The following is a 14,147-nucleotide window of genomic DNA, read 5'->3' as shown; positions in this document are numbered from 1 at the left end:
GAGAAAATCCAAAGGTGCTCTTATTAGATTTTGACACGCTGTTGATAGAGGATGGCACCACAAAAGAGGGGGAAGTTGCCTCTTCAGGACTAAGTCAAGCTAATAAACAGAAAGAGCCTAGAAAGGTGACGCAAGTGTCTTCTTTGTAACACCAGACCTAAGTTAAGGCCAGTAAGAAGAGAGGGAAGGTGAATGACGCACCCAAACAAAAGGCTATGAAAATTATCACTGCCGCAGGCTCAAAGATATGGTCAGAGCATAACCGAATCTGTAAAGCCAGAGATGCATATCTAATTCTTGCAAGATCATGAAAGACACCGTAGGAGTTTGAACTGTGTATACGGACAAGGAAAGATAAAGTTATTGCCTTGAGACCTTGCAGGTGTAGGAACCTAGTAGCTACAGAGAGGACAGAATGGACAGGCAGATCATAGGCTCATAGAATCATTTAGGTTGGAAAAGACCCTTAAGATCATCGAGCCCAACTGTGAACCTAATACTGCCAAGTCCACCATTAAACCACGTCCCAAAGTACCATGTCTGCATGTCTTTTAAATACCTCCAGGGAAACCGCGTAAGCTCCTACCAGCTCCTGCTCTCATCTTGTCAGAGACTCAGGGGTGAAATATCCCTCCGCTCCTTCACCAAGCGCAGCCAACAGCAAAACGGCACGGCGAACGTGGGATGCACATGGGCAATGCGTTTAGGATCACAAATTACTACAGCGTCAGCCAACTACTTTGAGACCTACAGAGACTCCAGCAGGATTGTGTTGAGCCTCCGAGACCACCATTTTCTAAGTACACATTTACTGAAATACTGTCTTTCCAAATACAGCAGCCAGTCAAATCGTCTCCCCTACAATGCAAAAATTGATAACACCTCTTTCTCCCCAACTTTCCTAAACTTTCAGAGCTCTAAAATGAACTGGCATGAGACAATACATTCTCCTACGACCTGATATGTTCCATTTAACTCACTGGTGCGTGAATGGTAAGAGTCTGAGGAGTGCCTAGGGGGAGACCCTACCGCTGAGTCACGAGGTTCAGACAGGACCCCCTTGCTTTCTGAACTCCTGCTCAGAGAGGAGGCTAGGTGCGGCTAAGTCCAGTCTTAGTCTCAGACTTGGTCAACGGTTTATTTTCTAAGGGTTGTAGAAGTGACCGCTCATCAGAGTATTTGTTGTTAGTAACCAGTTTGCCAGATGCCCCAGCCGGTGGCGTTCAATGAGAACGATCATGGCTAGATTAATGAGCAGTACAATTTATTAAAGCAACAGATACACAGGTTCTTTGGGTTACCGGTGATAGGATTGCTGGTTACAAGACACACACAAATACTAAGAAGATGAGTAACGCTGCTAGGCTACAAACGGCTTAAGCAGGTATGAAGCATTGGAGATTTAAAGTGAAGCTATAGAGAGGTTTCTAAGTTTTCCCGGGGAAACAGATGGGATACCCAGATGTTTTGGTCTTACCCAAAGGCGACCCAGTGCGGGGGTGGGGGAGGAGGCTCAGCCCGTCAACTGGTCCCAGAAGTCAGAGTGGTACGCGATGGTATCTTCCCCAACACCCTCTTCCTCTTCACACATTTTATACTATTTTTTACCTTTCAGGTGGAGCTGAGTGACTCTAGTCATGCATACCTTTATCATGATTGGTGTAGAATTTCCTCGCTTTACTTTTAAAAGGATAGACTAGAAGAAATTCAAAGTGCATGCCCAGTGAGGGGTGGTTGCACCTTAGAGGCGAGTAACTTTGGGGATGGAGGTGTGTTTTGGTATTATACCGAATGACCAAAGTTCACCAAAAGGACAGCATTTTGTCAAAAGTATGATGGACTGTTGGCCCAGGGTGGCAAATATGCAGCGTGCCAGCTCCAGGGTACCTCCAGTTCCCATTTATCACTGAGCCTGGCCACGATGGCCCCGCACCGCTCCACCCTCCGGACAACTCCTCTTACAGTCAGTACGCCAAGTTCTCCTGGCATTGCCGACATCTATGGTTACAAGGGAACTGCCGTGGAATGGATTCCTCACATAGCAGCTGCACTTCACCCTGGCAGCTTCTTCAATGCTGCACCATTTCTAAAAACATTGGTTTCATTTCTAAGTCACCTCCAGCAATTATTCCACACGGAGCCATGGAACGTTCCAGGCATAAGGCTCCCCTTTTTGTCTGTATGGTCCTAAGGGCTGAATGGTCCACGTCCACCCATCCTATTAATTTGAAGGCTCTATTGGCATTTCCAGTTCCCAGCCCCTACAGAGTGAGTAAGCTTGCCAACAGCTTTGCTCTCCAAGCACAGGCAGGGCTCTCCCTTCAGACTAGCGACAAACCCTTCTTGGTGCAAGGGCGGTACCCTTCCTTTCTTCAGTGAAAACTCATCACGTAGATGCCTGTCCTTGTACCACTGAGAATTCAACACGACAGACACCCGGGAGAGTTGGTTTCAGGTAGCGGGTGGGCTTTGAGTGCATAGCCAACAGTGGGGCTTGTTTGCCTCTGCTGCTGTAGTTTGCCCTGTGGCGATGGCCAGATTATGGGCTGAATATGTATAATCCCTATTCCACCACAGGCTTATAAGCAAGGCTACCGTATTAAAACCTATGCTTCCCATGCACCATTAACAGGAGAAGCAAAGAGACACCGAGAGCAACAATAACCATCCCTTGGATATAGAGGGCAGCCCTGAACTCAGAAGGGTTTCCTGGCTCTGGAAACCCAGAAGGCACTGAAAGATCTAGAGCAAGAAGTCGTGGAAGCTCCCGCGTTAGCCCTGCCAGGCTACAACAATCAGTTTCTATCAGATTTCCCTGAACAGGAGGGACAGCCGGTTGGCCCCAAAAGGTCAGCAAGGCGCAGCATGTTCCTCAGGAGAACTAGACCTCGTAACTCAGGGCCCGATTTCATGGACTGAGGCTGTTGCAGCAGCAGCTGTGGTGGTGGAGAAAGCAAGAAATAGTGTCCTGGGGCACCTCCTAAGGCTAAGGGTTCATTCCTTACTTCCTTGTCCTCCCCTCCAGAGTTCAAGCAAGTGCGGATGTGCCACTGTGGGGAATTACGTTGGGTTATGGCAATAACCGTACATGGTCATTGCCTTCTTTGGCGGAACCTTCCATAAATGCAACAAGATACACTCAAACCGCTGCCTCTCCCCCAGGCTGTCTTGCCCTGTCTCTCTGCCGACAGGAGGGAGCAGTGGGTGGTGTCAGCCTGGGGGGGTGACAGGAGGGAGAGCGGGCGGTGAGAGGCGTGGGGGTGAGAGGACATGGGGCGGTGATGGGCCCAGGGCTGTTGGGAGAGCCAGCGCGGGCCCCGGGGCTGATGGGAGGTGACGCTGGGTGGCGAAGGCCCAGGGGGTGGCGGGAGGGACAGCGCAGACCTCGGGGTGTGACAGGACACCGGGCAGTGACAGACCTGGTGGGTGACAGGACAGCAGGCTGCTGGAACCCCCTCCCCTAAGGGCCACTCGGCATTAGGGCAACGAGGGCGGGGCTGCCACACCCACATGATGCAGGTCTTTCTTCATAATGTGCTGAGCATATGAGGACCATGACACCGCGTGCTGCAGTAGGCGCCATCCCAGAGCAGGCACCGCCTGGCCCCAACCATGTCCTGTGTCCACTACAAGTTCTTCTCCAGGCTGAACTATGATACGGTCACCTTCAGCGGCCTCCACATCACCCTGCGCGACCTCAAGCGCCAGATCATGGGCCGCGAGAAGCTGAAGGCGGCCAGGAGCGACCTGCAGATCTCCAACGCCCAGACCAAAGAAGGTGCGTGGGGGCGGCGGGCGCGGGGCCTCGGGGACCAGTGCAGAGCTGCACCCCGGCGGGGAGCTGCATTGCAGGGGGGAGCAGCACCCCAGTAGGGAGTTGCACCCCAGCGGGGACCTGCACCACTGCGGAAAGCGACAACCCGCAGGGGCCCTGCACCACCTGCCCCGGCGCCCCCAGGGGCCCTGGCACCACCTGCCAGACGGTGGGCTGGCCCCGCTGGTAGGTGACGGTGTGGAGCCGGGCAGGCTCACCGGACACCGGCAGCCCTGGGGCAGAGGGCAGCACACAGGCACTGACCGGTGGCGGCATGGCCGTGGTGGTGAAGCGCATGTCGGACACCTCCGATGCCGTCGGCAGCTGCAGAGGGAACCTCTCTGTTGGGGGAAGCAAAGAGGGGTGGTGGGGTGAGCTACTGGTGGGCAGAGCCCCTTGGGGGGTTACCTGGAGGGCAGGAGCACCACGAGGAGCAGGAGCTGCTGCTGTACCTGCCATGGCGGCGGGTCAGTGTGGGGTTTGTCTGGGGCAAAGAGTGTTCTGGGGTTCTGTCCCCATGGCGATCATTCCACCAGCACCTGCCTCAGCCAGCCCTGCCAGGGTTTCATTTCTCATGCCACAGCAACTGCCCCTCTCAATGACTTCCCATCCTGCTGATGGTTTCCTGTCCTCAATGCTCATTTCTCAACCCGGTGAGGGTTTCCCATCCCCACGGTAACTTTTCATAATGGAGATCTAGTAACAGAAGCAATGCTAACCTAAGCGAAAAGAAAACAGGGTTTTAAATATCAGTGGAATATCTGCCCATGGAGTCATGTTCTGCAAAGGCAGAAGTCCCTTCAAAAAGCCTGTGCCTCCTTTTAATTTGATCTGCATTTGTTGAGTGTGTTGAGACGATAAAAGTTGGTGTTACCTATAAAAGGTTGCTTTTCTCTCTGTAAAGGGATTCTCTGAAGTGCTGTGTAATGACATACTGATATACGTTCTTACAAACTGACTACTGCTTTTTTCTGTACTGATGTTGTTTTCAGAATACACAGATGATGACGCCCTGATTCCGAGGAACTCCTCGGTAATTGTCAGAAGGATCCCTGCTGGAGGAGTTAAAGCTACCAGCAGAACCTCTGTTACGTGAGTATCCGTAAAGCGGTGTAGTCTTTGCTAGGGGGTTCATTGAGGTCACTGGTTTAATGGATATTAGTTTACCAGTGGCGTTCCAACTGCATCTCCCTTGTTAAAGCGGCTGTTAGTTTTTGTTGTCCTGGGGTAGGTTTCAATGGACCTGTCCCAAAGCAGACTGACCTTTTTAGGCCTGCTGGGACATGGGCTTCAGGCTCCAACAACGGTAACTTCTAAGATGATTCTGTTGGGTTTGTTCTTGGGCTTGATTGTTCTGAGACCCGAGCTGTAGATGCTGTTTCCTCCAGGTGGAGAGATGCCTTATGCTATGGGCTTGCTTGTATTGCTTTCAGAGTAAAGACAGATACGCACCGTAGTGTACGCTTAGAATTTGTTCCCATCCCAGAGGAGCCCGATTGTCAGTGTTTGGCTATTTCCCGCATTTGCGGGAGGAGGCAGGATATGGCAGGTACTCTGAGGCCCCAGATCTGGGGTGTATTGGTTGAGATTACAGCTACTCAAACGTGATCCTGCCTACAGGATTGTTGTGGTCATTGTGGGATTTGGGTTTTTTTTTTAGTTGCACTGAATGTGAGAATTTGAGAATGAGAACAGTTTATGTGTATGAATAGATGGCCACATTCACTAGATTATCCGAACAATGTCCTGATGGGCAGGTTTTATAACCTGTTTCACTGCTTGATGTGGGGCACAAGTGCTCTATTTTAAGCTCTGATCACCTTCCTTTCTTTCTCCTTCCAGAAGTCGAACGGAGCCAGTGAGCGGAACACCAAAAGCAGTATGTAAAAGCACAGGGTCACACCTTTTTCTGCACACTGCACTGAACTCTGAACAATGTAGCCTTGTATGAAATTTTCCAAACAGTAGCTTCATATAATTTCTTCCAGTAAAACATAGCCTATGCTGCAAAGACAATGGATTTGATTCAGCATAGTAAGAACTGCGTAATGCCATCATTTGCACAGTTCTAATGGGACTATTGGTATTTGTGCCCAGTCACGCATTGTATTTCATCCTGAATATGCGAGGCTATTTCCTGAATGGCTTTGTGTTGTACAGATAAGGTACGATTGGTTATAGGCGATGTAGGTTCAAGGTTTGCACAACTGGACGTGGTGCCGTGCTCTCCATCTGTCTGTCTACAGCTAGTAACGTGTCTGTTGGCGTAGCTGCTTGTGCGCTTTGTGTTTCTTGCAATGAAAATGCTCCGGAGTGTATTTTTGCCATTTTCACCTTGTATCACTTAGCTTCGGTTTTTGCTTGCTTTGCCCAACAGTTTTTGAAAACGTTCATAAAAAACACCGAGAAACCATTGTTGTTAAACTTGGTACTGTTTCTGGCTTTGACGTGGGGGTTCAAACAAAAACTAAAACTGACATACGCCCTACGTTCTGAGGACAGTTCTGGGCAGCTAAACGAGTCCTTTCCGTGCCTTTGAATACCTGGGTATTTGTTCCTGGAACTGTTTAATTGCAGTGATATTGTTTGGGCTCCTCCAAGTACATGAATGTCTTTAACAGATTGCCCTGAATGTAAATATCGTTGCTACACAAAGTGGTATTCTAAAGTTCTGCATTTGCTCTTTCCGCTTTCTCTGATGCAGCAGCTTCATCTAATAGCTTGTCTGCAAATGAAAATACCTGAAACCCAGTGTACAAATTTTGGCGCAAGGTTAGAGCCTGGGGCCTTTGTGGGGCATTTTTCATCAGGCTGGAAAACACTGTCCTTCTGCTGCTGAAATATAAATAAGTAACAGAAGGAAATGCTTGACTGGTAATAGCCTGGATTTTGATTTAGTCTTCTGTTCAGTTTCTTTAGTTCTCTTTAGTTTCTGATTAGTCTTCCGTTTGAAATGGCAGTTCATACATTGACTGTCGATTCTGGATTTTGGATTGTTTGGGGGTTGTTGGTTGTCGAGTCGTGTCCCCGCCCCTCCCCAGTTCTTCTGCAGTATTGCCTTAGGGTGGCAAACAAGTTTCATGGAGATGTTGGTTCTAACTGACTGGTTGGAGGGACTGGCAGGAAATACTTCAGCAGAAATATAAAGGAACCAAAAAAAGACCCAGGGCTGGAGGGCCGTGGAAGGTGGCCGTTGGGCAAACGTGCTGAACAGTACATCAGTTACCCTTCCTGACCCATTTGACAAGGTTCCCTCTCTGAGATACTCTGGAGCAACAAGCTGATCTCAAGCGGGTCTGGTTAGTCTAGTTGCTTCTCATTAACCGCACGGGCACTCTTAAGCTGGCGTAGCTTTGGACTTTGCCTTGAGCAAATGCAAATGACACGAGGTCGGAAATGCCTCTTGCAGTCACACTCGGAGCGCATCGTGCAGACTTTCAGACTACGGTAGAGGTTAACTATTGCTATGTTTGGACTGTACAACTTGAATATGTGTTTAATTTTTTGTGAACAGATGGATGACTCCTCTGCATCTGCTTCTCTGTCCCAGCTTATTCAGGTATATCTATATTCTTACCAAATACTTAAAAAAAAAAAAAAAAGTGTTTGCTTCATATTTTTAAATCTTGCACTGTGATCCAGAGCTGTATAACTGTTGTAATGCGAACAATGCTTTACTTTAATTCTTAATAATGTCAAGTATTTATGTTAACTTTAAAATGTGTGTATGCTTTGATCCTCTCCTGTAAAGAGCAGTTGCCACTTTGGGGAGATAGAAGGGGAGAACCTTACCAGCACCAACGTCACGTTGCACTAGTGCTCATCTTCAAGACACAAAGGAGAAGCACTTCAGAGGCTGTTTGCCCTTTTTCATACATTCCGTTAGTTCTGCTTTGGGGAGGAGCGCTATTTTTACAGAAGCATGTCACTGGCTGTGAGGGACGGACATTCCAGGGGGTGTGGAGCAGCCAAACTAGAGGCGTGCCTGGAACACGGACAATTGCAGGGCTATTTCTGAATTTCTAGTCCTCAGAGCTGCAGATCCATTCTTTGACCACTGCACAATTTCATCAGCTGTCGTATAGATACAGTGGGCAACACAATCTGATTTCCTTGAACGCAGACTGTGTACGCTGTGATTATGTCCCTAACCGTGTCTAGGAACACACCCACGCCTGTGTGTGGCATGCTGGCGACGGTGACCTTCTGGAACTCCTGCCACGCCGCGTTTTGCTGTGGAGCTGCTGGCGGTTTTTGCCTGGGAATGTGTAACTTTGGCTGGGAAAGCACTAGTCATTGCGCCTTGTGAGAAGGCGTAGTGCTAGCCAATTCAGTGCCTGGGCTTTAAAGTTACAAAGATCAGAGAAGGCAGGGCCTAAGGCAGAGGAGCTGGTTCTTTCTTCTGAAAAGAAAGGCTGGAGTTCATTCCCAAGACAGAGAAACCTCTCCCCACTAGCCACTTCTTCCCTCTCTCACCACAGACATGAAATTGTGGACACGTGGCAAAAATATTGGAAAAAATAATTCATTTGGAAGGTAGCCACCAGAAGAAACTGGTCTGCATTAGTGCTGTCCCTAAACGTGTCCTTGGTTCTGTAAACTCAGGTGAAGTTTTACTCTAAAATGTGAGAAGCCGTCCAAGAGGTGCACACATTGAAGCTTTTGAGAACATTGAAGTATTTCAGAACAATACAGGAACAACACCTCAGAGCAGCTCAAAACTGTGACTTACTCTACCCTCTTTAGCGCAGACTGGCTCAGCAGGGAGTCAATGTGTTGTAAAAAGTCCTCTGGTTTATTACTGCTATGTACGAAATGCCATATTTGAACTTTCGCCTATCCCTAGAAATGTTTTGTGAGTTTTGGATGTGTCTTGTACATCTCTTGGGTTCAAGCAAATCAGTCAAGTGTCTGTGAAGTTTTCTGTCACGGTTAATGGAAATGATTTCATAGGTGTCGATCTGCATTATGTTACAGTTGAGGAAAAACTGTGTATAGGAAACAACCATTTAATAAAATGCTGAAAGTAGTTGGTTGCTCTTGCGAAGGAATGCACCTAAAAGCAAAGACAGGAGTGGCTGATCTGAAGGCTTGGTGCTGGACGGTCCAAAGAATGTACAGTCCCTCCCTTAGACCCTGCTGGTATCTGCACTAGTGTGTAATTAAAACGTTTGAACAAATAGTACTTCAAAAACCAAGAAATCAGCTGGTTTCCTTCATATGAAGATCTAGTTCTGCGTAAGGCTTGTATTACAATTTGCATGGTAAAAGGACACGGCCAGCTGGAGAAACCTGCAGGTTTTGCTTACCGTAGTTAGCTCACTTAACACGAAGAAGTTAGCAGGGGCTCTAAAGTGTTTCTAACGTGTGTGTCGACTAACGGCCTGTTACACAGACTGCCAGTCTGGCTGAAGCCAGCGCTTCCGAAGAAGACAAAATAAAAGCGATGATGATACAGTCTTGCCGTGCATATGATCCAATCAAGTAAGTGTTGATAACGCCAGATCTGTTCCCCAACGATTACGGAGGAATGCTAGAGATGGTTGTTTTAACAAGAGAGACACATGCACCCCTTTTTCTTTTTCTCCCAAAAACCTTCTAGTTACATGAAGAACAGCCTGGGTCTACCTCCGCCATCATATACTTGCTTTCGTTGTGGAAAACCTGGCCACTATATAAAGAACTGCCCAACAAATGGGGTAAGGTTGGGGGGGGACTTCTGGTGTTACTTCGTTTTTGTTTTTTACCTTGGCAGTGAGGTAACAGATACATGAACACGCATATTAAGACGTGTTTCTCTTGGGGTGAAATAGAGAGGTTACATGGCAAAGTTGCAAAGCCCTTCAAAATTCAAGGGACACCTGCAATTATCAAGGCAAAATTTTCTTTTTTCCAGGCCATCACAACAAACATATCCAGAGATCTTTCTGTGTCAACTTTCATGCATATTTTTCTGTATTTCAATATGACTGGAAATTTATTTTGGGTTTGAACCCTTTCTAAAGACACTTCACAGTTTTTAGTATTTTGTACAAAACCAGGATGTTTCTGCTGGCCCCATCTATTGGATATCTGCCTGGTGTAATGACACAAGCCTCTGGCTGAGCGTCCCTGCCATTTAACAACAATCACGGAGATGTCGTTTTAAGTGTGGGTCTTGAGATACGCCTGCATTTCTTTTCCTACCAGGACAAGACTTTTGAGCCTGTTCCCAGAATTAGGAGGAGCACGGGCATTCCAAGGAGTTTCATGGTGGAGGTGAAAGATCCCAACACAAAGGGTGCTATGCTGACCAGCACGGGAAAATATGCCATACCAATTATTAATGCGTAAGTATGGGACTAACGGGACTGACCCAGGAGCGAAGGAGAGGAACCGTGCGTCAATGCCTGGGCGGCAATGCAGCCGAGTGGGCCAGCACCTCTAGTTACGGGGGAGGAAGCACTGGCATTGCATCTTAACCTTAACACCCGTGATACTTTCTAATCCCAAGGCCCTAAAATAGGACGCTCCTCCTGTTCATGCCCCTGGAAGCTGCTTAAACTTGTGGCGTGCTAAGAATCAGTATTTCTGCAAAAGGTTTCCGAGGTGTTTGCAGTGGAGTCGTTCTCTTTGAAAGCGCATTTTGCTTCTGTCCGATGCTGCAAAGGCTCCTTGCAAAAGTTAACAAGTTGCTGTGGGAGTGAGGTTTCCTCCCCCTCTGACTTTTATCACCTCCCCTGTGTGAAAGAGGCTGCAGTTTTCCTGTTGCTGCAAACTAAGAAAATACTACTGTGTGCTGCCAAGAGCGGCTGCTCTAAAATGCACTCGGTGGCACTTCTGGTGTTCTGCCATGGACCTCCTTTTGTAGAAGCTCTAACATAGACTTCTTCCATTTCCAAAACTTAATTACTCGGAGACTGACTTGATCCTCAGCCTGCCATTTACTTTTACCCTCGGGCAACAGAGGAGAGGTGGGATTCATTTCACACGATTTCTAGCTGTCAAGAAATTATTTGCCTAGTCTGAGCTGATTTCTCCATTGACCCAATGAATGGGAGAGGTCTGCAGCAGGAAAATTGTTCCCCCTCCCTCTTCTCATCCTGTGGCTGTAGAAAAGGAGTTTCAACTAGCGGCCTACGTTTTAGAAGGCTAATGTGGAGTGAGAAGAATTCCACCTGTTCTCTTCCCCTGAGAAAAGCCAAAGCTTGGAAAAGTTCTCCTTGACCCACCTTTAACTTTTTGCTCTCTCCTTCCCCACCCCGCTCCAGGGAAGCTTATGCCAGAGGAAAGAAGGAAAAGCCTCCCTTTCTACCGGAAGAGCCGGCCTCCTCCTCCCCCTCCGATGAGCCTATTCCAGATGAGCTCCTGTGTCCCCTTTGTAAAGATATAATGACCGACGCAGCTGTTATTCCCTGCTGTGGAAACAGTTATTGTGACGAATGTAAGTGTGACCCCATGGCTGTTAATTCAAAACATCACCTCTGATCCTCTGAAAGCAGAAACAGGAGATCAGGAAATTACTGTCTCACCGGTTCTATGTAGTACTTAAGCCCAGCCTGAATAGGAAAGGACTCTTCTCCTATAAAGGGCAAAAGAAAGGCCGAAAGCTTTTTCCTCCTTTTTATGTATCTCGTTAAATCCCCTTCGCACGTGGAAGGACGAGTATGAGAAGAGGGCGTAACTGCGCCGGTGATGACGCTATTAGATAGCGAATGCATTTCGTTTGTCCACAGCCCTTTCCCTCCTACAAAATTACAGAGCCAACGCTGGTGACTTCCTGTGGTCTGCAGCAATCGGGTACTTGGGCATTTAATGCACATTCTCCTCCACGGGAGAGTTGGCTGAAACCTTCAGAACTCACACCTGCTAACGGGTTTTTGAGGTCTCTTTTATTCACTAGCCCTGAGGTTGGTGACTTCTCACTGTACTAGAGAGTGGAAAAAAGGTGAGCCAAGACATCAAGACACCGCCTACTCCACACCTCCAGATGTTACAGGAGTGAAACATCAGGGCTGTACCGTTATTGGCTGCATACTAGAAAATTATTAGGCTACTGAACTTGAGCTTCATGTTCCCAATTCAAGATCATCTTCACCCATTAATCATATACATGGTTTTCTAACTGATGAGAACCCCAAAAACGTCCTTAGTTTGGCTAAAATCTATTTTGATGCCTCTAATTGCACACAGGTATTAGAACAGCGTTACTGGATTCTGAGGATCATACCTGCCCAACGTGTCATCAGAGCGATGTTTCTCCTGATGCTTTAGCTGCCAACAAGATCCTACGCCAGGTAACGTGATGGCTTTTCCGTGAACTGCTTGTAAGAGAAGTCTATTCCTGAAAAGCTGAAAGGGAAGAAAACATGAATCGGCAGCTCCTGAAGCAGGGCTAAATTGGACAAGGCTACATTTATTTACTCCTCCAGTGCATGATCCCTTGTTACAGAAGCTTACAACTCCTTAGAGACAGTCTGGCAAATTCAGGTCACAGTTTTAACGTGATTGCCTCCCTTTCAAATTCGGTGTTGACACTGAAGTGCTTTAAATACAGACACCCTGAGTTACCAGTCATTAATGCCGGCGCTTAATGCGATGTGTTCCTACCCCTGCCTGCTGATTTATTTTACGATTGATAGCATTTACAGGAACAGGCGAGTGATGTTCCTCTGTGGAGCCTTTTGTTTGTGTGCCTCCTGAAGTTTCCTATCCCCTTTTTGTCCGTGTTTTTCTGCCTCTAGGCTGTGAACAACTTCGAAAATGGAACTGGCTACCCTCGGCAGCAGCAGCCGCAGCAGCCGCCACCGCCACCACCTCCACCACCACTCCTGACTGTCGGGCCTCCCGCCGCGCTGGTGACGGCCGCTAACCTTTCTAAACCTTCCTCTCAGCCAATCGGCGGGTTGTTGGAGGAGAAGGTTAGTTTGATTTCAGCATAGGCACTGATCCTTGTCTTTTAGCAGAGCTTCGTTTCCAACTCTTTCCAACCGTTTTTTGCCAAGGGCCGTCAGGTTCCGCTACTAAGACAAGCAGCACTGCCGAGTCGTCTGGGCCCCCGAGGACAATCAATACCCACAACGGGTAAGTAACGCTAACTTTAGAATTCCTTTAAAAGTCTTATCTTCAGATAAACTGAATGGGATTTTTTTCTTTTTCCCTCCCCACTGCAACAGGTCATCCAGTGAGAGCCACTACAATTCGCTCAGCAGGTGGCGGATCAGGCTGCGAACTGTAAGTGTCCCACAGAAATTCAATGCATTACTACCGGTAACTGTACTACTACTCCTGGTTAAAGGAGGCCGTAACACGTAACTCCTGCAACAGCTGATTTGCAATGAATAAGTACGCACAGGTAGTTGTGGGGAACACAAGCGGTAATTGATTTTGAAATGGCTTACTTTGAATTGCCTTTAACAAAGGGATCTGTGCTTGCACTAAGATTATTTAAAATAAAACATCAGCACAGGACTGACAAGGGGACTGCCAAAAACCAACACTTTCTGGGCAAACCGTAATCACATACGAAAATTAAATATAATTATAGGATCAAGTGGAAAGCCAGGCTAGAAGCTTGGAAGCAGAAACTTTACATGCTAACAAGTTCTTCAATTTGCAGTAGCATCATTACATAAACACATGGAGAGAGGATAAAAAAAAACCAAACCAAACCAAACAAAGCAAACCAAATTTGAGAGGAAAAAAGTTGGGGAGTGTGACCCTTTTTTCTTTCTTTTTCTGTGTGGTTTTTTTTCAGGTCCAAGTCTCCCTGCAGTGCTTCATCTTACTGTAGAAGTTCGTATACCTACACCAAGTCAAGATCCAGTTCTTCCCCCACTCACTCCTACTCTCGATCATTCAGTCGTTCCCAGTCTCGTTCCTCCCCGCGATCGCCGCCGTATCCAAGAAGAGGCAAAGGGAAGAGTCGTAACTATCGCTCCAGGTCAAGGTCACGCGGCTCTCACCATTCAAGGCTAAGGTCACCCCCGCACAGAAGATACCATTCACGGTCAAGGTCTCCGGTGTTTAGGGGCCAGTCTCCAACTAAACGGACTCTACCTCAAGGGGAAGGAGAAAGGGAGTGTTTTAACATGTCCAGAGAGGTTCCACCATATGATAGGAAAGCTTACGAGGGCAGATCCCGTGACTGGAGGGATCCATTTGAAAAGGAAAGATACAGAGAACGGCGAGGGCACTCTAGACACCGGAGTGAGAAGTTTTACAAGGGCTATGCTGTTGCCTGTCAACCTCCACCTCCACAAAACAGAGAAGACTTTTCTCCAGGTAGGTTTGGTCCACCTGGCACCAGACGAGAGAATCTGCCATGTGCTCAGGAACGTAGGCAGGATTATCC

General features: G+C 47.7%; 1 protein-coding gene across 1 annotated transcript; it reads left to right on the top strand.

The window, feature by feature from the left end:
- The first annotated feature begins 3,612 nt into the window (after positions 1-3,612).
- On the top strand, positions 3,613-13,586 carry LOC135311306 (E3 ubiquitin-protein ligase RBBP6-like). The gene is made up of 11 exons (XM_064440429.1): positions 3,613-3,778; positions 4,807-4,906; positions 5,657-5,693; positions 7,329-7,373; positions 9,210-9,298; positions 9,417-9,513; positions 10,004-10,143; positions 11,065-11,237; positions 11,987-12,090; positions 12,538-12,714; positions 13,551-13,586. Exons 1-11 carry the CDS (start codon positions 3,613-3,615, stop codon positions 13,584-13,586), a joined length of 1,164 nt encoding a protein of 387 aa, XP_064296499.1.
- The last annotated feature ends 561 nt before the right edge of the window (positions 13,587-14,147 follow it).

This window comes from Phalacrocorax carbo, unplaced genomic scaffold (assembly GCF_963921805.1).
Source record: "Phalacrocorax carbo unplaced genomic scaffold, bPhaCar2.1 SCAFFOLD_36, whole genome shotgun sequence".
In the NCBI taxonomy this organism is placed as follows: domain Eukaryota; kingdom Metazoa; phylum Chordata; class Aves; order Suliformes; family Phalacrocoracidae; genus Phalacrocorax; species Phalacrocorax carbo.
The sequence above is the reverse complement of the archived record's forward strand: the minus strand, read 5'-3'. Positions and strand labels throughout refer to the sequence as shown.